General features: G+C 47.3%; 1 protein-coding gene across 1 annotated transcript; it reads left to right on the forward strand.

Annotated features, from left to right (window-relative positions):
• Positions 1-743: 743 nt before the first annotated feature.
• CD37 (CD37 molecule) lies at positions 744-21,804 on the forward strand. The gene is made up of 9 exons (XM_079950573.1): positions 744-901; positions 3,640-3,714; positions 3,905-3,977; positions 4,793-4,917; positions 5,825-5,899; positions 7,575-7,679; positions 9,069-9,278; positions 10,891-10,974; positions 19,338-21,804. The coding sequence occupies exons 2-9, from the start codon at positions 3,649-3,651 to the stop codon at positions 19,413-19,415; spliced, it is 816 nt and encodes a 271-aa protein (XP_079806699.1). The 5' UTR covers positions 744-901; positions 3,640-3,648; the 3' UTR covers positions 19,416-21,804.
• The last annotated feature ends 912 nt before the right edge of the window (positions 21,805-22,716 follow it).

Below are 22,716 nucleotides of genomic sequence, written 5' to 3' on the forward strand. Positions count from 1 at the left end.
CTGTACCACAGCAGTGCCACAAAGCAAAGGTTTATTTACTTTGGGTGTTGTGAGCTGATAGCCTGGTAGCTCCGCAGTGGATCTGGAATGTCTCCATGTGAAAACTACGATCACGAGGAAGCGTCTTTGGGAAGTGGAGAAAGTTGCTGCAACCCTGCAGAGCCCTGGGTCTTTATTCAGCGTGGACAGTGACTTGAGGAGCAATTAACTTGCTGGTAGATTTGGGCGTCCCCATGTGAAAACCAAGTAGAGCCCTCCCCCTGTACGATGGATCTGTCCCCCAAAAATGCTGGATCTATAATTTTCGCCATGCAATGCGCGGAAATTGGTTTGAGCTGTGACTCTAGTATTATTTCTCAATATAAATTAACGCGCGGAGATGCGAGGCATGGTGCCTTGAACCCCTGGTTTTGGATGTTTTTACTGGCCTAATTGGGTTGGGGATTTTTGTGTGTGGCTTCCCTGCAAAAGCCGTACGTATGATCAGGACAACTTGCGCTGTGCTTGTGCCACTTTCGGCATGTGGAGGGCGCAGAGGATAAACGTCATGAAACCAAATACCCCTTGAGAAGCGGCACCACCTTAAAAAAAAAAAAAAAGGCAGCCCGCAACAAAAGAGGGAGGGGGAGGGTGGCTGGAAACTGGCGGCTGTGGGTGGAACGCTGGAATCTATTAATTGTTAATATACAAGCCCCGCCTCCTTTGCTCCCCAGGCAGCCAATCAGAAACGCGAGGCGCAAATGAGGGAGGTGGGCCCCTTTGGGTGGATGAGCGAAGTTTGGAAACTTTGGACCGTCAAAAGAAGGCGAATTATTAGGTGGTTGCGGGGAGCGGAGCGAGAGGTTGAGATAGCAGCAAAGCAGAAAGAAGAGGCAAAAGGCTGCCTGAGTGATACAGAAAGGTGAGCCATTCCTAGATCGGGTTTTAATGAACGCTGAGAAGTCCCAGGGCAGAACATTGTAGGGTTAAGAGGTCAGTAGGAGATGGAGAGGATAGGGAATAAAAGCGAATAAGGGCGTTTTTAAAGAAAACATCTGGGGTTGGGACTGTTGGCTCATAGCTCAGAGATCCAAACTCGGTCCTCGAATAACATCCTTGATTGTAGAGCGTGGGGTTAATTTTTGAGTGAGTCAACTATAGGGCAAGTGATGGGGTGGGCTTGGCTGGAGATGCAAGTGGGCTGCTTATGGGGCAGAAGTTGAGAGGGAATCTTGGGGTGTGATATGTTTCAAGGCCTCAGAGTCAGTGATGGGGGGGGCGTTCTCAGTGTCACTGTGAGGGATGAAACCAGTTTAGACTAAAAAGCCTGTTTGGCAGAAGAAGAGAGGACTGTTCGTGTAAAAACGAGGCAGAGGTGGACAGTATGTGTGGACCCAAGGGACTTTGACAAAGAGGATCATGACTTGTTGATTTGTGGTTTAATATGTCATTTTGCTACTGACTGTATATTGAGGAAACCCGGCAAAAACGCCTGTCCTTGTCAAAACGCATGTCTGTCTGGTGTGCGCAAAGTATTTAAAAGTGCCCTTGTGCAAAACACCCATGGAGGTGAAGGCTGGTGTGCTCTTTAAGGTCCAAGAGGCCAGACACTGGTTGCACATATGAGAGAGCTCCCTTGAACACGGAATCTGAAAAGCTCTTGTGCAACTCGAGACGTTCCCATGAGTGTAAATGTGTCATGGACAGCTTACATAAGTGATCTGGATTGCGCATACTTCTGTATGCATAACAATGATGAGTGGAGCTTGAACCGTCTTGCTGAAACAGGGTGTGAATGAGCAGATGTGACAGAGGCCTGTGTTTTCACAAATGAAGGTGGCATATAGATGTGTGTGTGAACTGGCACTGCTGCAGATGTGAGTTATTAGCTCAGACAATGGAAAGGCAGAGGAGTGAGTCTGTGGGTCTTGCACGCAAGAAGACAGAGATTTGTGAGAGAGATTATAAGAATCAGTTGCCTAAGGAGCCCAGGAAGTGAGCCTGTCTCTTTCTGAGAATCTCTGATGCACCGCACCTTCAGAAATGACCACTTCCTCTTCTGGTCTGCTCTGAGATGATATCATCTGTCCTGCTAGCAAGTCTCAGTTCTGAAGGATCTTTCTGAGGGTAGTGGGAACATGTGACGTACAGTGAGAATGCCTCTGGCCATGGGTAGAGTGCATTTTCTTCCATCACCTGAGCAACCCCTGTTGCCCAGCCGCATGTCTGAACATGAACAGATCCTTGTTGGCCCTGAGCAAAAGTTCATCTCCTTCAACATCTTGCCTTATTATAGGGGCCAACAAGATGCCTTCAGTAAGGCCACACACAGGGCACGAAGCCTTCCCTGGCTGCTGCTCCCTGACAACTTGTATTCAGTAATATGGGTGGGACCCACAGCAAAATGTTGTAGGCTAGAGTGCTACTGTTCCGAGTTCCAGCCAACCAGCCAGCCCTGACCTTTCCCACGACACTCCATTCCAATCTCCCTTACACCTGGTTTTCCAAGTCCCTGAACTATCAGTCAGCATTCCATAACCACTGAGCATGTTCAGCCCTCAGTGGGCTGTTTTGTAGCGCCCCCTCAATCCACTTTTTGGGGGTACTTCTGTAAAACTTGGTGTGGGTGTTGCTGTTTAGCTATATAAGGATCCACACTCAGAGAATGAGTTTGCTGCTGGTAAATTCTAATCTATCTCTGTCTGTGGATCTGTATAGCTATCTTTAATGAGAACTTCTGCTTCTGAGAATGTAGCTTGAAACTTGCAAAGCAACTTAATTTGGGAAGTTAAATGGTGCCTGTCCTATAGACTTGCCGCAGTGGATGGTTGTCCCTCTGCATTCTCTATTCCTGCTGTCTACCTGCTTATTTGATAAACCTAAGAACGGTTCCTCATGTTGGACTCAGCTGCTGTGAGGCTGTGGTCATAGCTTCAGAGACAATGCAGGCCACTTAGAGACAGTGCAGGCTCAGTTCTTGCAGCCAGATGGAAACAGTGTGGTTTTGGAGAGAGAGAGTGTGTGTGTGTGTGTGTGTGTGTGTGTCTGGTGGATAGGCGTTCCAACTGACCAGAAAATAAAAAAAAATTGGGCCTTCCAACAGCAGCTTTCGATGTGCCGATAAAGCTTCCTACAATGTGGAAATAAAGATTATCCATCCCTCAAACTGTTTTTAAAGGCATAGCAGGCTAAACAACTGGTAACCCAATGGAAGAATGGGTGGGACTGTTTTATCACATGGAACCAGTTGTCAGCCGCAATGGGTGTTATCAGTGAGGCCTGGATCAGGGTTAGGGTGTGGAGGAGAGGCCTCCATCCTCTCTGTTTACTCCTTCCTTTCCCCCACCTCAACCAGCAAGGCCTGGAATGGAGCAGGCAACCCCAAGATGACAGCCAACGTTTCCCCAGCAACCGAGTGAGCCGCTGTTATGATTTCATCACTTAGGATTCTAAGTTACGGGAGAGGTCGCAACTCAGAGCTCCTTTTTCAAAAAAGGAAAATTAAAGAACCCAAACGAAATAACCTTCCTTGAGGATTGGTGTGGAGATAACAAACATGGGAGCATGAGGAGGCTGGGAGGGAAATGGGCCCTGCCAAAAACAATCCAAACTGGATTTGTATTTTGTCTCTCCCCTTGACACTCTTCTCCTTCCCCACAGGACGACACAATGTCCCGCAAAGGTTGCATCGCTGTCACAAAGTACTTCCTTTTCCTCTTCAATTTCTTCTTCTTTGTGAGTACCTTTTTTGGGGGTGGGGTGGGGGGGCAGGCCTGATGCCAGGCTAGATGGGCCCATCAGTATGATTCCCGTTTGCCCTTTGAGAAGCCCATTGATGGAGGGTGAGGAAAGATTTAAAGAAACTTGGAAGCAATATGTAGGAACATAGATTTATAACTTTCCCCCCACTTCTTGTTTCTTTCAGCTCCTCGGAGGACTTCTGTTTAGCTTTGGCTTATGGCTACTTTTTGACCGGGACAGTTTTGCGGCTGTCCTAGGTGAGTCTGGTCAGCATAGATGTGGGTGGGGGGCTCTCAGTCCTGTTTCGCATACTCGTCTTTCCCTTCTCCTTCCTGGGTTGCTAATATTCCTCCGTCCCAACTGACACTGCACCCCACCCACTAATCCCACTGGGGAAATTCTAGGAGAACAAAAAACAGACCTTTCCTTACAGCTGTCTACCAGCGCTTTCCCCCACCTTGGCATCATATTGGTCTTGCTTTCTCCTGCATCTACGCTTTGGGTTTTGCAGAGAAAAGGCTGTGGGGTAGCTCATGGCAGCTCATGTGTAGCATTTCAGCCCCTTAGAACATCCTCCCATAAGCACCTGTTGTTTCACCGAACCCTTATACCAGGGGAAATTTCCAGTCAGGTTGCTGGAGAGAAGTAGGCTTTTAACAAAATTGGGGGAAGGACTGTAGTTCAGTGGTGGAGAATTTGCCTTGAGTGCGGAAGGTCCCAGATTCAACCCCCTGGCATCTCCACGTAGGAGAGATTCTTGTCTGAAACCCTGGGCAGCCACTGCTAGTCATTGTAGACCAGGGTTTCCCAAACTTGGGTCTCCAGCTGCTTTAGGACTACAACTCCCATCAACCCTAGCTAGCAGGACCAGTGGTCAGGGATGATGGGAACTGTAGTCCGAAAACAGCTGGAGACCCATGTTTGGGAAACCCTGGTGCAGACAATGGACCAGTGGTCTGACTCCGCATAAGGCAGCTTTTCTTCCTAAAAATATTCTCTGCCATCTCTGGCCTCTTGAGTTTCCTGTCAAGACAAGCCGTACTGATGTTTTACCTATTAACTCCCTCTCCAGGGTCGGCGTATTATGCCCTCAAGATCTGGTCCTATATTTTCTGTGGGGTCGGCATCCTCACCATGTGGATGGGATTCCTTGGTTGCCTGGGTTCCCTCAAGGAAATCAAGTGTATGCTAGGATGTGTAAGTATGTGCAGAGAGAGGGGGGGGGGGACCAAGAAAAGGAACTCAGGCATAAGGAGTTAAAAGCAAGGCCTGCTGGGAGTTGGCAGGCCTTTTCTGGAAGCAGGACCGGGTGGGTCAAGAACGCACATGTGGTGGCAGTGGCAAAAGACAAATCCCACTCTTGGGAGTGACTGGAAGAGGGACTGAAAATAAAGCTGCCAGTAGCTTCCCAATGTTATATAAATCTGTGGTGTGTTGCTGCATTTGGAATACTGTGTACAGTTCTGACCCCACCACCTCAAAAAAGAATAGTGTAGAGCTGGAAGAGGTGCAGAAAGAGGCAAGGGAAATTATTTGGGTGGGTGGCGCTGCTGGAAAAGGGGGAAGGGCTGCCTACCAGCCACCCCATAGCAGCAAAGAAAATTTGTAGCCTTTATTGATCAGCATCTAAGATGGAAGATATCCCAAGAAGGGAAGGCTCGTGTTTTCTTTTGAATGCCAGCCAGTCACTACAGCAGGAAAGGGTCCTGCGTCGTGAATAGCGGCCCAACAAACAGCCAGGCAGCAGACACAGCATGCTGGGAACCCTGAAGCCCCACGGACCGTGCCGAGGGGGCAGGACCCTGCCTAGAAGTAACAGGTTGTCCACCTCATGGAGAAACATCCAGGGGCTGGGCCTCCCTTGTGGGGTAGATTCTGTACCTGTGGAAAGCAAGGGGAGACACAGAGTAAAAAGCAGCAGTCAGGAAGGAATCCCTGGAGCTGCAGGCATAGAAAGTGTTTGTGGGGAGGTGAGAGGAACCACCATCTCAGCTGGCATCCAGTCTTCTCCTCCTGTGAGAGAGAGACTTGCAGTAGCTCACCTGGCTGTGGTGGGACGTTGGCTGAGTCTCACTGGCCTCTCTTGTTCTCTGTGCCCCACCAGTACTTTGCCTTCCTGCTCCTTCTCTTCCTGGCCCAGATCATCATTGGAATCTTGGTATATTCGCAGAGCAAAACGGTGAGTGGCACTTGGATAAAATGTGAAACCTGCGTGTCTTATGGGAGAGTCAGTGCGGGGCTGCCCTTTCCCCCACTGTGGTCCAAATAAAAACATCAGATTATCTATCTCTCCATTTCTCTCGCCACGCTTTTATCGCAAGGCTGGATACACGTAATACGTTTAAGGCACACAGGCCAAACCCAAGAATTATGACAACTGTAGCTTACCCTTCCCAGAGCTACGAAACCCAGCACCCCGAGCAAACTATATCTCCCAGGATTCTTTGGGGGGCAGACGGCGGGGGGGGGGGAAAGCAAATGTGTGCTGTAAACGTGTGGTGTGTATGGGGCCTCCTGTCTGGTCTACACACACAGTGGAACGAGGTGATAAAGTGCAGAGGTGACAGAAGCAACCATACTGTCTCAGCTTGCTGGGGGGTGGGGGTGGGCAGCACCTTGTGCATAATAGTTTCCCCGAAAGTATATGACTTAGCACATTGGAGAGAATGGGTTCTAGCTCCACTCACTTCCTGTGTGCTGGTTTTTCCACTCACAGAGAGAGTTTTGTTTGACACAGGGGAAAACGTTTCAAAGATTCCCCCGCCGTTGTCTGAAGTGGAAAATTTCATTCTACCCCCTTATAAATCCGCCGCCTCGTTCTTTTTGCGTGTGCTGTCGACTGAGCCTCGGTTTCCTTGCCTGAGTGGAGGAAAGCACAAGCGGGGCACGCGAGAGAGGGCTGCTCATGCCCTTTGATCTCCCTTTCCCTCTCCAAGTGCTTGTGACTCACACGCAGGGGAGAGCAGGGTGAAAGCTCTCCCTCCTGCCGTGGGTGCGCTTTTGATCTCTTCTCTCTTTTGGCTGGGTGGTGAACTCTTGCTTTTCCCCACCCTTGAGCCTCAGGCTCTGGCTCCATTGTAGATTCTTAAACCCACCCTTCTACGCTTTCAGGCAGGCTCTATGTTTTTAAAAAAGCATTTCTAGGCCATTTATTTGGCAGAGTTTTCTCTAAATTAAATTATCCTGGAAGGAGGAGGAATGGCTGTGTGATTGACGCGAGGGCCAGCTATTAAGCTCTGTGCAACGAGCCAGCTCCTATATAGTGGTACCTTGGGTTAAGAACTTAATTCGTTCCAGAGGTCCGTTCTTAACCTGAAACTGTTCTTAACCTGAGGTACCACTTTAGCTAATGGGGCCTCCCACCGCCGCCACCCCGCCGCCGCACAATTTCTGTTCTCATTCTGAAGTAAAGTTCTTAACCCGAGGTACTATTTCTGGGTTAGCGGAAGCGTTTCTAACCTGAAGCATCTGTAACCTGAGGTACCACTGTAGTAAACAGGAAAACCCAATGCTCTCACATGTACTTCTGTTTAGGAGTTTGTGGGGCAAGTGTAGATTCAGAGAAGGCGTGCCACTCAAGAAGAGTACGTCACCTCTGTTTGGTTTTCAAGAACCCAGGGGGAACCGGGCACCACAATTTTTCAACCTTGTTTACAGGGGCTTCATTTCCCCCCTGCCTGTATCTGGGCAGCTGGTAAGGAAACAGCCAGCATTCCTTTGGGGGGGGGGTCATGCCAACCCAAGAAGACACTATAAGAAATTTGCTATAGGGCACACAGAGAATAAGAGCACCCTAATGCCTGTTGCTGCTGTCGGAGAGCCGACTTTTTAACTTTAATTTTGTTCCCATGCAGCTCAACACAAAGGTTGGTGACTATGTCACAGAAATAATTGAGCACTATGGGACATATAATCCGTCCACGGATGAGGAGGAGAGCTGGGATTATGTGCAGATGGAGGTAAGATACTTTCCTCAAGAAGAAATGCCCACCCAAGTTTTCTCTGCCTTTTTGATTCCTCCTGCCATGTTCATGGGTGGCTTTCTTTGGTTATTTACCATATTTGTCCATCTATAAGACGCCCCCATGTATAAGCTGCCCCCTATCTTTGGGGACTCAGATTTAAGAAAATGGGGGGAGATATATCCATGTATAAGACGTCCCCCTAATTTTTGATATTATTTTTTAGGGGAAAAACCTAGTCTTATACACAGAAAAATACGGTAATTAATTTAGCAAAATTAATGTACTGCTCAGTTGTGTAAAAAAAAAAAAAGCACCCAAAGCAATTTACTAAAAGAATAAAACAAGATTATCAGAGTTAAAAATTATTTGAAACATTACAAAAATGATTAAAAATCAACAAAGCAATGGGCTAAAAACCAGATTGAAACTCATGCCAAGCCTAATGAGGAACGGTTGAAGGAGCTGGGTATGTTTAGCCTGGAAAAGAGGAGATAGGATAGCCAGCTTCAAATATCTCAAGGGCTGTCACATGGAGGATGGAACAAGCTTGTTTTCTCCTGCTCTGGAGGGTAGGTCTCGAACAAATGGCTTCAAGTTACAAGAAAGGAGATTCTAAGATTTAGGATGAACTTTCTGACTGTTAAGAGCTGTTTGACAGTGGAACGGTCTCCCTCGGCTGGCAGAGATGACCGGCAGAATCCGAGACCAGGACAAAGAGACAGTGGAAGAAGACTGGAAGAAGTTTAAAGACTACCTTAATAAATATTATAAAATTAATGAAGGCTAAAAAGATATGGGTTTAAAAATTAGTGGTTTGCAGGGGCGTTGATTAAGGAAAAAAGAACTATTAAAAACTATGGGAAAAATGGGAATGGATTTGCTGATAAAATAAATGAGATTAGGATACAGAAGGGGGAGGTGTGAGGAGGTCGGTGAAATTAGTTTTAGAAAATAAGGTTTGAATTTATACTTGTTTTTGTTTTTGTTTTTGGTTTATGCATGTTTTTATTGTTGCTTGTGTTTGTGTTTATATGTGTTTACTTAAAACTTTAATAAATATCATTTTAAAAAAAAAAAGTGGAACGGTCTCCCTCGGGAGGTTGTGGACTTTCCCTCCTTGGAGGTTTTTAAGCAGAGGTTGGATGGCTAATGGATGCTTTAGCTGAGTTTCCTGCATCGCAGGGGGTTGGACTAGATGGCCCTTGGGATAGGCTGGCGCGCTGCAGGCCCCGTTGTGAGTGCCGCCCACCATTTTGTCACCCGCTCGGTGGTGACACCCAGGGTGGACCGCCCCCATTGCCCCCCTTCCTCTGCCCTGGGGTAGCTTTCCCTCCCAGCCCTCAGGTCTTCTTCTCATGGTCTCTCTCTTTTGCCTCCCTGCAGCTCCAGTGTTGCGGATGGATCCTCTCCAATGACTGGATGGAGAACAGCATAATAAAGAACTCCTCTTACCACCTCTACCCCTGCTCGTGCCGCGGCAACGTCTCTCAGCCTGGCCAGCCAGGGAACAGCACCACCGCTGCCCCCACCACCAGGCCAAAGATCGCAGGCTTCTGCAACTCTTACGGGCAACCGTGGTCCGTCTATGAGATGGTGAGTAGCCGAAGGGAGGGGAGAGGAAGCTTGCAACCCTTCTCTGGTCAGAATCCGACCCTTGTTGTGCTCTGAGCTTGGCTTGCATAGCTTGGAGAAAGTGGATAGAAAGAGGCTTTTTCTTCCCACCCCGTTAATTCTAGAACTCCCAAGTCACCCAGTGAAATGGATCGGCAGCAATCCTAGAAGACCTTTAATCTTAATAATTAAAGGTAAAGAGACCCCTGACCATTAGGTCCAGTTGCGGACAACTCTGGGGTTGTGGCGCTCATCTTGCTTTACTGGCCGAGGGAGCCAGCATACAGCTTCTGGGTCATGTGGCCAGCATGACTAAGACGCTTCTGGAGAACCAGAGCATTCACCTTCCCACCAGAGCGGTACCTATTTATCTACTTGCACTTTGACGTGCTTTCGAACTGCTAGGTTGGCAGGAGCAGGGACCGAGCAACGGGAGCTCACCCCGTTGCAGGGATTCGAACTGTCAACCTTCTGATTGGCAAGCCCTAGGCTCAGTGGTTTAGACCGCAGCGCCACTCGCAACCCCTATCTTAATAATTAGGATTCTGCTATTTGAGGGTTTGGCAAATTGCCTTCCTTGGAAAGGTATCTCATAAACTGAAAGGACCTAAAGGGCAGAGTTTGAAGGACATATAGAAATAGATGATATGATTTTATTTCTTATATAAATATTGAGGCACATGTTTAAAATGCTACATGCAAAATGTCTGGCTCAGTTAAGCCTATATAGAGCCTTTGTTCACAATAATGATGGAACTTGGAAGTTGAGAGTACTTTTATAAATCTTTATTAAGGGAACCTTGGCGTGAGTTAACATGTTATTATTATCTCTTTGGAGCTGTGTTGTTATCTTTTCGTACTTTTGTCCTTCTAGGCTGCGATACTTTATGGTTTAAATTTTTGATTCTTTGTTTTCTGTCTGCACATTGGTTGTTAAAAATCAATGTAAAAATGTGTGCTGGGAGGGGGGAATTGGCAGTCAATTCAGGAACAGACAAAAGGAAATACTTTTCTGCACACTGTGTAGTTAATTTATGGGATGCACTCCCATGCAATGTGGGGTAACAGTGGTGCAGTTTTGACCGTGCTAGACTGAACATAATAGTCTTACCAGGCAGTGGTGGGGTGGGAGAAGGGGGCTGCTTTTTAGATTGCAACATTTTCACTTCACTTACTTCAAAATGCAGTAAGACAGCTCTGCTGTGGGGGCCGGTGGTCCTCTGTTTCAATCTCCTGGGAGTGGGGGCTGGACATCTGCCCCCACCAGTCCTTCCTTGTTGGCAACCACTGCTGGGAATGGCCACCGGTTTAGATGGCTTAAATGGGTAATTAAGCAAGTTCATGGAGGATAGGACTTGGAGTGGCAATTGGCCGTTGTAGCCAAATGGAACCTCCATGTTCAGAAGCAGTGCATAGTTGAATACAGAACTTGTGGCAGGCTATTGCCTAGCTGCCATGCTCCTGGACTTCTTGGATGCATCTGGTTGCTGTCTGGGACGCGGAATGGTGGTCTTGACAGCTCTTATCTTCTCGGAACACGCACACATGCAAGCAAGCAGCCTTTTTTAACAAATACGCCTTTGTCCAATTGTAGGGCTGCATGGACAGCGTCCAGACCTGGCTCACAAATAACATCATCACCATTGTGGGGATCAGCCTTGGGATTGCGCTCATGGAGGTAAGAGGTCTGGGCGAGCTGCTGCAGGTTGGTGTGGCTGCGGTTCTCCGCAGCTCTGCAAGGAGTAGAACTGCTGGCATTGCCAATAGTAGCGGAGGTTGCGGTGCAGCTCCGCTTCTTCCCTGGCCTCCCAGGTCGAGCGAGGGTGGGGAGGGTCTTATCTGTGGGTGCAGTTTCTACAGAGACCTGAGGGTATTTCTGTTGCTGAGCAAAAAGGGGAAGTATACCAGTGTTGCCACCTTGGTGCTCTGTGGAGGAAAACCACAAGCGGTGCCTGTAAGTGCTGCTCCAGTCTGGACCACTAAGTGCTGTTGACTGTGGAACTATGCTATGTGGGTGAGAGATGGTCTGCCCTTTCCCCTCCTCAGCCTAAAACCTTTCTTGTAGTTCCTGCAGCTGCTGTGCATGATCATGATCAGCGCACTAGAGCACAGGGACTTGCATAGTGGTGGCTCCCATGAAATCCTCTACTTCCCCAGCAGGTGGCAGATGAGAGTGTATTTGTATGCATGCACTGATGTGGTTTTGCTCAAGGGCCTGCCTTGGTATATTAGCTGTGTACATTTGGAATTGTGGTGTTGTTGTTGTTGTTTGCTTCTCATTTCCCCTCCGGCCCAAATCCGATTTGTGTGGGCTTTTATTTGTATGGCCTGTGCATGATTTTGGTCTTGTGTGTGTGTTGGCCATCAAAACTGCTAGCTAGCATATTGAAATCATTGTGAATTCCTTGGTGAATTCTTGGCCTGTGCTTCCCCATAATTCTCAGATTACAGGGTTTTGTTTGTTTTTTGTCTTTCTGGGGAGAAGGGGTTCTTCCTGACTGGCTTCCTAAGTTGGGGAGGCAGAATTTGGGGTGGGTGGGTTATAGAGAACTCATTTTGGAGGACTGCACTTGGCTCTGCTGTTTCTATAGATTTTTAGGGAAAGCAAACTGCAGCTTCTAGTATAGCTGCTAAGCCAACTATCTGGTCTGAAAAACACTGAACATGTGGCACACACAGCCAAGGCTTCAGTGTTAAGTGAGAGGGCACAGTGTTACCTCTTTGGGATTTGGGGAGTCTGAGCTTGCCTGGTTGATCTATCAAGCGAGTGTGTTACTAGGTAATTTACATAAAACTTGCATATGCAGATTGTATAGATGTCTCTGGGAAATTAAGATGGTGGGTGTCTGGGGCCTCCCTGTAACTGTGTGTTGATGTGCCCCAGTTGCCCTATAAGCATTAACAAACAAACAAAACTAAACCAGGTGGGGTGCCAACAGAAGAGCACTTGATCTAGGGCCTCCCACAAAACACCAGGGGCTTGGACTACCTAAGCTGCCCTCTAACAACATCGCTACCAACAGGGGAACCAGAGTTGCCCTTGAATCTGGAAGACCTGTGCAGCATTGCTTCATGGCATGGATCCAAGATCCAGTGTGGTGTAGCGGTTAGTGTGTCGGACTACGACCTGGGAGACCAGGGTTCAAATCCCCATTCAGCCATGAAGCTCACTGGGTGACCTCAGACCAGTCACTGACTCTTAGCCCACCTCACAGGGTGGTTGGGAGGATAAAATGGGGAGCCAAAGAGCCATGTGCACCACCTTGGGCTCCTTGAAGGAAAGGTGGGATATGACCAGGAGTGAGTGAGTGAGTGAATGAATGAATGAATGAATGGGGTGTTTAGCTCCTTCTACCCTCGCCTCCGCCATCCTTCTGGCTTTCGTCACTGCCACCTCCAGCGGCTTGGCAGACTCCCGTCTCAGCTGTTTGGGCCTTTATATAGTGTGCTGTGTGATCAACACCTGCCCAGTAAGGGCATGTGGACTGCCCTGCTGGCACCGACAAGTGGGGTGCTGAGGCCAGCTGTGGCCTGCTTGCATGTTTTGTGTGTTGGCTGCTGCAGTTATGTGGAAAAGCAGGTTGCTTTGTGGTTCTCGAGACCCATGCACCTCCCTGCCATGTGTCCAGTCATGCCTGTGAATGCAGTGTTTTGTTTGGCTACACAAAGCAACACACACACACACCAGGAATTGCATGTTTTCCTTGTGCTCCCTCCCCAAGTGCACTCTCCCAAACCTCCTTTGCCTCTCTGTTTATTTTTTATTTTTTTGCTTATTTTAAACCCTTTTGCTGTTGCCTGCACAGGGACATCTACTTCGAGTACTGGCAAGGTAATTACTCCAGGTGAAGTGGGAAGGCTGAGCTTTTCCTCTGCCTGGTAGGGATTTTTTTTTATTTTTTTTTTTAATATTTTATTAAATTTTCATACAAGATCCCTTCACCAAAAAATAGTACACAAAAAAGTCAAAACAAATACACCAAAAAACCATATAGAAAAAAAGAAATAAAAAAGAAAAAAGGAAAAGAAAAAAAACCAACCATTCAATACAATTTTTTTATATATAACTAACTGGACTTCCTCACATCTCCTTTACCCTGTATTATTTATATTAAAAATATCAGCAAATTATTACCTTGTTTCATACCTTATTTTGTACTTTCCAAATATTATACTTCTAAATTTAAGATAATTTTTATCATTTACTCATACCTTAAATTTATACATATTGTTGCCTTAAATTTTGACCTTTTCTTACTTATAACTTAATTTTCTATTTTACAAAATCTATTTGCTGGAACTGAGATTTTCTAAATCGTGCAGATACTTAACATTCATACAACTTATATTGTTTTTGTAAATAGTCCTTGATCCTGTTGTTCCTTTCTGTAGGTCCTCTTCATGGTCGTTCAAAAACTTTTGTTGATCCTCTGCTGTTTTGATTTTAACTTTCTTTCCTTTGAAGTTGAAGGATAGTCCTTGAGGGAACTCCCACCTAAAGGGAATTGAGTTGCTTCTCAGTAGTCTTGTTAATTCTATATAAGTATCTCTAAGGTCCAAAAGTTGTTTCGGGATATCTTTGTAGATTTCTGCCTTGATGCCTTGAATAACAAGTGATTTTCCAAAATGAAGGCCTAATATTTTATCTCTCTCTTGCTTAGATCTCAAGATGATCAGACAGTCTCTGGATCTGTCCTTCCTCACCACTCTTCCCAATCTAAAAGCAGTTACAATTTTAAAGTCCTTATCTTCTTCTATACCCCAGAACTTTGTAATTTCTGATGTCAGATAACCAATCAGATCTTCCTGTTCGAGTTCTGGGATAGCTCTCAACCTAAGATTATTTTCCCTATTCTTCAGTTCCGTCATAGCCAGGTAGACCTGCTGTTCCTTGATCTGTTTGTGCAAGGGCTTTACCTCCACTTTTAATGCATCAACTTTCTGATTGGCTGCCTCTGCTTTCTGATTGGCTTCCTCAGCCAATTTACGGTTTTCCACAGTTGCTTCCTGAATATTCCCAATTGCTTGTGTATGTTGAGCAACTTGATCAGTCAGTTTGCTAATAGTGGCTGTTGCTTGGTCAATTTTGGACGAATGCTCATCCGCCTTTTTATTTAAAATTGCCAGTTGTTCCAAAATTTGATTTAAAACTGTTTCAGATTCTCCAGATGCCATATCCTTTGATGCAGTTTGCGCAACTACCTCTTCTTGTACTAGAACAGCTGGGACAGAAGATCTGGGTGGCTGAGAAGTCAAAGTTGTTTGTACTAGTTGTTTAGCTTTCGTTTTAGCCAATCTTGCTTTCCCTGTGCCACTCATTCCAATCCTGACTACGTGCCAAGGTTAAATTGTATACAGTCCCGTGGGAAAGACAGTTCCAAAGAGTAAACAACAAGGCAGCAAAAAGTCAAAACAAAATACAGTTCCCAGAAAATTATAAATCCAAAGTCCTCTAGGGGGAGTGCATTTGTGCTGCAGCAGAAAGAAAGGACTGTTCCACCATTAAAATCCCAGCAGTTAAAAACAGATTTAAAGAGAGCCTTCAAATTTCTTTTGGTTTGTAGAGCTTCCTCAGTGTTAAAACAAAGTCTTTGAAGATGTGCAAGATACAGTTCCCCAGTTTGTAACTAAACTGTAGCGCTCAAATGTAGCACTTTCAGAGTTAAAAACATTTCAGCAATTTGACAGTTCTTTGTTGCCCCGGCAGTCCGTGACTTTGGGCTTCTCAGTTTATAAATCCACAAAGGAGAGGAAAGGTCCAATCAAAAGCCAGCAAAATTAAAGCAAAATTGTCTCTTTTCAATTATTATTAAAAACAAAGTTCAATTATTGCGCGAAAATCCACGCTTTTTACAGCCCTTTTTGAATGCTTCCAGCTTGTCAAAGTCTTTGCTTTGATCTTTTAAGCACAGTCAGGAGACGGACTTCCTGGTTACGTCTCCCGCTTTTAGCCGAATTTCAGTCACTTTAGTCCCAAATTTTTAAGATCCCCTACTCACGGGTTTGTAGTTTGAAGTCTGATGTTCCAGGAAAAAAGGTCGGCGCTCATCGGCAGCAGCCGCATGGCTTCACTCCCGCAGAAAGAGCGATGAACTCACAGCACCGCTCCCCCTTCCACGCTCCGGAGCCCCTTACGGGGTTCCTTCCTCGTTTCTGGGGGGGCTTCTGGTGCCCGCCGAGTCCCACGGCCACAGGCTCACTCTGCCTGTGGTTTTTCTTAGTGGGTCTCCGCTTTGCCGTAGCGGACGACCCTTTTCTGCAGGGCCCCTCTTCACAGCGCGAAGAGGATCATGCCTGGTAGGGATTTAGCTGCTGCAAATCTGTGTGTATCGGTGCCTCCTTTCCCTCTTTTCCTCCTCGCAGTCAATTGCCACGTGCCTGCCCTCTAGGCTGCTTCGCAAGGGGAGCCTTGATGCCCCCTCAGAGCAAGAAGAGGAAGTGTTTAGAGTGCCCAAGCCTCTACCCTCCATGAAAGAAAGAGAGAAGGGGAAGGAGAACGAGAAAGTGGTGGAGGGGCTAGAAAGAAAATTTCAAAATATAGCTAAAACGCAACAGGAGGGAGTTCAGAGTGGTTATTTCTAGGGAGGGAAGAATTATTACTGATAACCCACCCTGCTCCCTCTAAGATGCACACACCATTCTGATCTTGTCAGCGTTCCTTCCATTCCGAAGCCAGTATTTAGACACGGCAGCTCTTTGAAATGCCAAGGCAAGAGCAAGTAAAAAAACACACACCAAATATCACAAAGCTCCAAATAAAATAAAAAAGCAAAACAAAAGAATAAAACAATATAGGATAACACATTCACCTGCTTTGCATGCAGAGGGTCTCAAGGTAGGACTAAGAGATCCCGGCCTTTAAATCCTGGGGACCCACTGCTGGTGTGTGGAAAATGCTGAGACAAGCGTCTGACTGTACAGTGCAAGGCAGCTGCCCTGTGTTCCTGAAGTGCTCTCTCTGCTTCCCTGCTTGAACCACTGAATAATTGCCTGCCTGCCTATTCATATCTGGAACGAACGGCAACTAGGGCTTTACAGGTCGAAGTGCACAGATTGAAATGAAGGCGGAACCCAGCATGCTTCCGCTTCATAAACCGAATCTGAATGTTTTGAATAGACTTGGTCTGTAGCAGAACAATGCCTATTGTCACTACCACAAGACCATCATTGCCTTCCAGAGTAGAAGAAAAGCAGGGTGTTTTTTTCATGATGGTAACAAAATAATTAGTACTTGTGTAGTGCTTCTGAATGTTCAGAGTGCTCTGTACGCATTGTCTTGTGATCCTTACGACGTCAGGCGTTGCATGTTTCCATGCTGGTCTGTGGCCCACTCCAGATGCTGTATGTCCTTCTGAGTGCTGTAGATGTGTGTGCATGGGTGCCTCGGCTATTAGACCATTTGGAAATGTGGTGGCCAAGGACTGTATCCTTCTACCTAAGGAATGGCGCTTTAACTGCAAGAATGAGACGGTTCTGGCAAGCCCCGCATTGTGTTGGCCTTGGGATTGCCATGGGTATGGAGCGCACGCGGTGTGTGTGTGTGCGTGTGTGTGTGTGTGTGTGTGTGCGTGCACGCTCCTACAGATAAACCGCGGGCTGCTGGGCCTCGGATGCTTATCCTGAAACTCCTACCTCAGCCTGTGCTGAGATGGGCCTGAGTTGAGGTGCAAGTTCTGGCAGGGGAAATGGACTGTGCAACTGTGTAGAAACTGTTTGCCAGGAGATGCGAGCTCATGTTCAGCCACTTTCACGAATAACTCACTGAGTGAGGCACTTCCTCTCCACGTGCAAAATGGGTGTTGTGATTGCCTGCCTCCTCCTGGGGGTTACTGGAAGGAGAAATGAAAGCATACCTTTAAAAAGAAGAACCCTCCCTCTGCTGGATAATCTGTAAAGGTAAAGGTAAAGGTACCCCTGCCCATACGGGCCAGTCTTGACAGACTCTGGGGTTGTGCGCCCATCTCACTTAAGAGGCCAGGGGCCAGCGCTGTCCACAGACACTTCCGGGTCACGTGGCCAGCGTGACATCGCTGCTCTGGCCAGAGCCAGAGCCAGAGCCGCACACGGAAACGCCGTTTACCTTCCCGCTGGTAAGCGGTCCCTATTTATCTACTTGCACCCGGAGGTGCTTTCGAACTGCTAGGTTGGCAGGCGCTGGGACCAAGCAGCGGGAGTGCACCCCGCCGCAGGGATTCGAACCGCCGACCTTTCAATCGGCAAGTCCTAGGCGCTGAGGCTTTAACCCACAGCGCCACCTGCGTCCCACCGGATAATCTGTAGACAGTGTTAAAAGCTTTTAGATATATAAGTCAATAGCCAAATGGCACCTTAAACTTGGGTTACGGCTGCCACAATGGAATGTTTGGGCGACTTTCCTCTCCAACCCCCACCCGTGGGATTTATTATTATTATTATTATTTATTTCATTTCTATACTGCTTTATATTTTAAATAAAAAAACTCAAAGTGGTTTACAACACATCAAAGCATCAAATAAAACAACCCATAATAATAATAAAAATTCAGGCACCAAGGAAAATATTTCAGATCCTTCTCTTAAGTGATATTTTGCTTTCCCCATATTTATTTACCTACTTACCGTATTTTTCGCCCTATAGGACGCACTTTTTCCCCTCCAAAAATGAAGGGGAAATGTGTGTGCATCCTATGGGGCGAATGCAGGCTGTCCCTGAAGCCTGGAGAGCGAGGGGAGGGGGGTCGGTGCGCACCAACCCCTCTCGCTCTCCAGGCTTCAGGAAGCTATCCGCTAGCCGTGGGAGATGCAGCTCTCCCACGGCTAGCAGAGGGCTTGCCGGCACCCAGAAGCTTGGGGCACGCTGAGCTCAGCACGCCCCAAGCTTCGGGCTTCGCGCAGCGCTCCGCTAGCCGTGGGAGAGCCACGCGAAGTCGCGCGGCTCTCCCACGGCTAGCGGAGAGCTTGCCTGCACCCAGCTGCTTTTCGCGCAGCTCTACGCTAGCTCGGGCTTCCCCCGCCCCAGCCCCGCACCTGGGGGGGAAATAATTTTTTTTTTCTTTATTTCCCCCCCAAAAAACTAGGTGCGTCCTATGGGCCGGTGCGTCCTATGGGGTGAAAAATATGGTAATTCATAGAGCTGGCCTGTAGCAGGAATCTAGGAAGCCAGTGTGGTGTCATGGTTAAAGTATCAGACCTGAGAGATCAAGGTTCAAATTCCCACTCAGCCATGACCTTGGGCTGGTCGCAGCCTCTTAGCTTTCCTCACAGGGTCATTGTAGGGATTAACTGAGATGGGAGGGGGTGAACCATGTACTATTTGGAGGAAAAGGTGGGATATAAATGCAGTAAACAAGCTTTTCTGCTGACCTGTTTTGCTTTACCTAGGTCGAGCTAGGATTATAATACGTCAGAATTTTGGGGGTTCTACCCTTGTTTGAATTTTGGTCATTTAAAATTCTATTTCCTTCTGAGGAAACTGAATAGTTCAGTGAAACGAGGTTTGTAGCCGGCATCCTGTTAAGGCTTTGTTCTATTTTAGGTTTTTCTAATTTTCCCCCTTAAGCTTTTTGATTTTTATTATTTAGTTGATTTCCACAAGATAATATTTCTAGTCAGTTACTTCTCATTTCAGGGATTTTCACGGTATTTCATTTGTTTTGTGCGACCTGTTTAAGAAAGCTGGCAGGGCCAGCCAGATGGAGATGTCAGTCGCAAACCTGGCATCATCAGGTCTCCATGTGGTGGCAATTGGACCCGCACTAGGTGGCACCTGGGGGATTTCAAACACTGTAGATAGTTTAAATTCTCCTCCCTCCTTATCCAGCTAGATGGGGGCGGGGGGGGGGGGGAGAGATAATGGCCTTCTGCTTTCTTCCGTAAACCTGTTTTTAAAAAGCCCAGGCAACTCCAGAATGCGAAGGCTGCCCTGGTGCTTCCTGTGAGGTCCACCCTCTGGGTGATCAATGTCCCACGAAATGCAGCTGGGGCTGCCCCCCATTGGTGCCAGTGGTTGTATCAGAGCAGCAACGTGAGCCCTCTTTTAACTGGATCTCTCTCTTCCCACAGCTCTCCCTCATGACGCTATCGATGTTTCTGTGTAGGACCATCGGACCCAACTATGACAAGCTGACTCGCTATTCCTAGGAGTCGAATCGCCCCTTCTCAGAGTTCCAGATTTTATAGGGGGCGGCAATGGAATCCATCCCTTTAAATTCAAAACTTTCCACTTCAGGGCTGCAACGTGCCTATGGAGATTCTCCTACCTAACCTTTCCTTGCACAGAGCTAGGATTGGTTCTACCATAACCTTGAGGAAAGAAATTAAACTCTCAGGAGTTGCAGCTGTCAGGAGAATCCATTACAATACCCTGCAAAACTCTTCATACAGCAAAACAGATGATTTAGCCCTTAAATCTCCCCAAACCATAAGCTTATCCATTCCGAAATTTGATGTAATAATGCCAAAAGATTTAGTCCCGACATTTTTCTGATTATTTTGGCTCTTGAGTGTTCATTTCGTGACATCCAAGGCTAGACCTTGCTTCAGCACTGTTTGGCAGAATAAAGAGTTCACTGCCAGACTCGAGTGGATTACAAAACATAACTTGGAAAGCAAATGTGTGTTTTTAAAGGTGTTTTTTTTACTACTACTAATAACAACAACCATTAACAATTCTATTGACTATTCCGTAAAATTCCTTAATAAGCTCGTTTCGGAATTAATCCTGCCTTTCGTAGTACAAAAACAAAGCTGATGTTAAAATGTTTAAATTTTATTTAGCAGCGAAAGAAAGAAAAGTACTGAGAACTTGGACGAGCCATGTTTTTGAGCGATGGTGCTCAGGTGCAACATTTTAAATTGGGGATGGGAAACCTGTGGCCCTCCTGGTATTGCTAGACTAAAACTCTCATAATCTCTGGCCCTCCTAGCTGGGGCTGATGGGAACTGTACTCCAAAACATAAGGGAGTGCCTGTGAAATTCTTTTAACCCACTCAGTTTACACCTTGTACTGTAATGTCTAACCAGGGATGAGCATCCTGTGGCCCTCCCAGCTGCTGGACTCCCAACTCCCATCATCCCCAACCATCACAGGCATGATGGAAGTTACAGTGAGCCACAGGTTGCCCACCCTTGCTCTGAGTCACCTTGGCTGGATTTGCTGAAATGCCTAGGTGAGAACAACCATTGTCCCTCCAATCTCCCCCCTTCCAGTCGTTACAAAACTTCCAACCTTTGTTCTGAAGCCCTTCTCTACCCCGCGGCCCTGCTCTCCCCTTCCCATTTTCTGGTTGTTAATTCTGTTATTGCACATGTTGAGACTGTGGGCTTCCCTGCCATGACAAGTTTGGTCCAATTTTTGTCTCTCATAATCTTAACGCTAGCTGCCTGCACAGGAGGTGGGGAACCTGTGGCCTTCCAGATGTTGTTGGGCTCCCAACTCGTCACCTCAGACAGATTCAACATCTGGAAGGCCACAGGTTGCCTCCCCATTCCAACAGTTTTAATGCACTTATCCTTCTCAGATGGGCTCTTCTCACACAAAAGAAACACAAGCGAGCGTAGCCAGCTCTGGTAAAGACGTCTTCATTGTGAACACTTGAAATCGCAGGGAAGGAGGAAAACTTTGCTTGTCTTGGGCATGTGTGTCTGCCAGGCAAGCTCCAGATTTGGGGATGACTGTGGGGCATGGTGCAAAAGTTAAACTGGCCTCTAGATCCAGCATCTTAGCCTGTTTTGAACAATAAGACCAGAAACAAGTATTTTAAGGGGGACCGAGGGCAGGTATTTGTCATGGGTCCTGCTTGGACACTTCTAGGTCTTGGCAACTGCCCAACAAGGCCAGGTTCTGCTCTCAATCCTGTCAGTGTGTGCATGCGTACATTGGTGGTCTCCCAGAGATTTGGCTGGAGCTACATAAGCCCCTTCTCCCCCCCACGTCTTGGTAACTATTTGGAAAAGTTGCGCTCAACTCACATCATTTGTCATTACTTTTGTTATTCTGCTCCACTTGTTTATACCTGTACATTGTCTGATGGGAAAGCCCATTTCTAACTTGCTGCATGTGTTGTGTATCTGTTTATGCATAGAAACCACTTGGATGTTTGACATACAGTCATACCTCGGGTTAAAGTAGCTTTGGGTTGCGCTCTGCGGCGACCCGGAAGTAACGGAACACGTTAGTTCCGGGTTTGCCGCTCGTGCATGCGCAGACGCTCAAAATGATGTCACGCATGCGCAGATGTGGCAAATCGCGACCTGCGCAGAGGTGGGTTGCGTTCGCTTCAGGGTGCAAATGGGGCTCCGGAATGGATCCCGTTCGCACCCAGAGGTACCACTGTAGTGGAGTTGTGAGGGAACAGAGGTTAAAAGGGAGGATGCTGGTGGAATGAGGTACGCATATATAATTTCACCTTTATCCGTAGCTTGTTGCTTCTTAACAGTATTTGGGGTTGTTTTGTGCATTTTGTGGGTTGGGTTTTTTATTATTATTATCCTGTTTTGTAAATAAATAAATAAAAATCCCTAAATGGCCGTTTTGCTTTGGTTCTTTTGCACTCTGGAGATGTGAGCAAGATAAGATGGCCTCTAGAAAGAACAACTAAGCAGGCCTCAACCCTAAGAGAATGACAACAATCAAGGAACAGGAGAGGTATAGCTATCAAGGGCATTCTTAGCCACACCTCTTCCTCCCATTGGGCTGCTCTAGCTTGATGGCATCTCTCAGAAGGCTCCTCCCAGCCCAAGTGGGTTGTATGTGCCACAGGCTGTTGGGAAGTCGTACCTTGGTCCAAAGCTGGTCTGTGGCAGAACTGGTCCCGACAAGGGAGTTCTTCTTCATCCTGCTGACTTGCAGCTTTTCCACAAGCGGTAAGTGCTGGTGCTTCTTTTGACTTGCCCTACCGTGCTGGACTGGTGGGGTGCTCCCCAAGTAAAGGACCCCTGGATGGTTAAGGGGTTGTGGCGCTCATCTCACTTTTAGGCTGAGGGAGCTGGCGTTTGTCCAGACAGCTTTCTGGGTCATGTGGCCAGCATGACTAAACTGCTTCTGGCGCAGCGAGACACCGTGACGGAAACCAGAGCGCACGGAAATGCCGTTTATCTTACTGCTGCAGCAGTACCTATTTATCTACTTGCACTAGCGTGCTTTCGAACTGCTAGGTTGGCAGGAGCTGGGACAGAGCAATGGGAGCTCCCCCCGTCGGGGGGATTTGAACTGCCGACCTTCTGATCGGCAAGCCCAAGAGGCTCAGTGGTTTAGACCACAGCACCACCCCCAAGTACAAAACCCAAGAAAGGGTTAATCCTGCTCCAACCCGTCTGCTAATGAACCCTTCCACCCTGCCCTCCAAAGCAGTCAACCCCACAGCAAAAGCTGCAAACCTACAGGCCTCTCGAGTGAGAATGGGCTGAAGGGGAAACGAAAAATCACTCAGACCTCCGTAC

Source organism: Podarcis cretensis, assembly GCF_951804945.1.
Source record: "Podarcis cretensis genome assembly, chromosome: 13".
In the NCBI taxonomy this organism is placed as follows: Eukaryota; Metazoa; Chordata; class Lepidosauria; order Squamata; family Lacertidae; genus Podarcis; species Podarcis cretensis.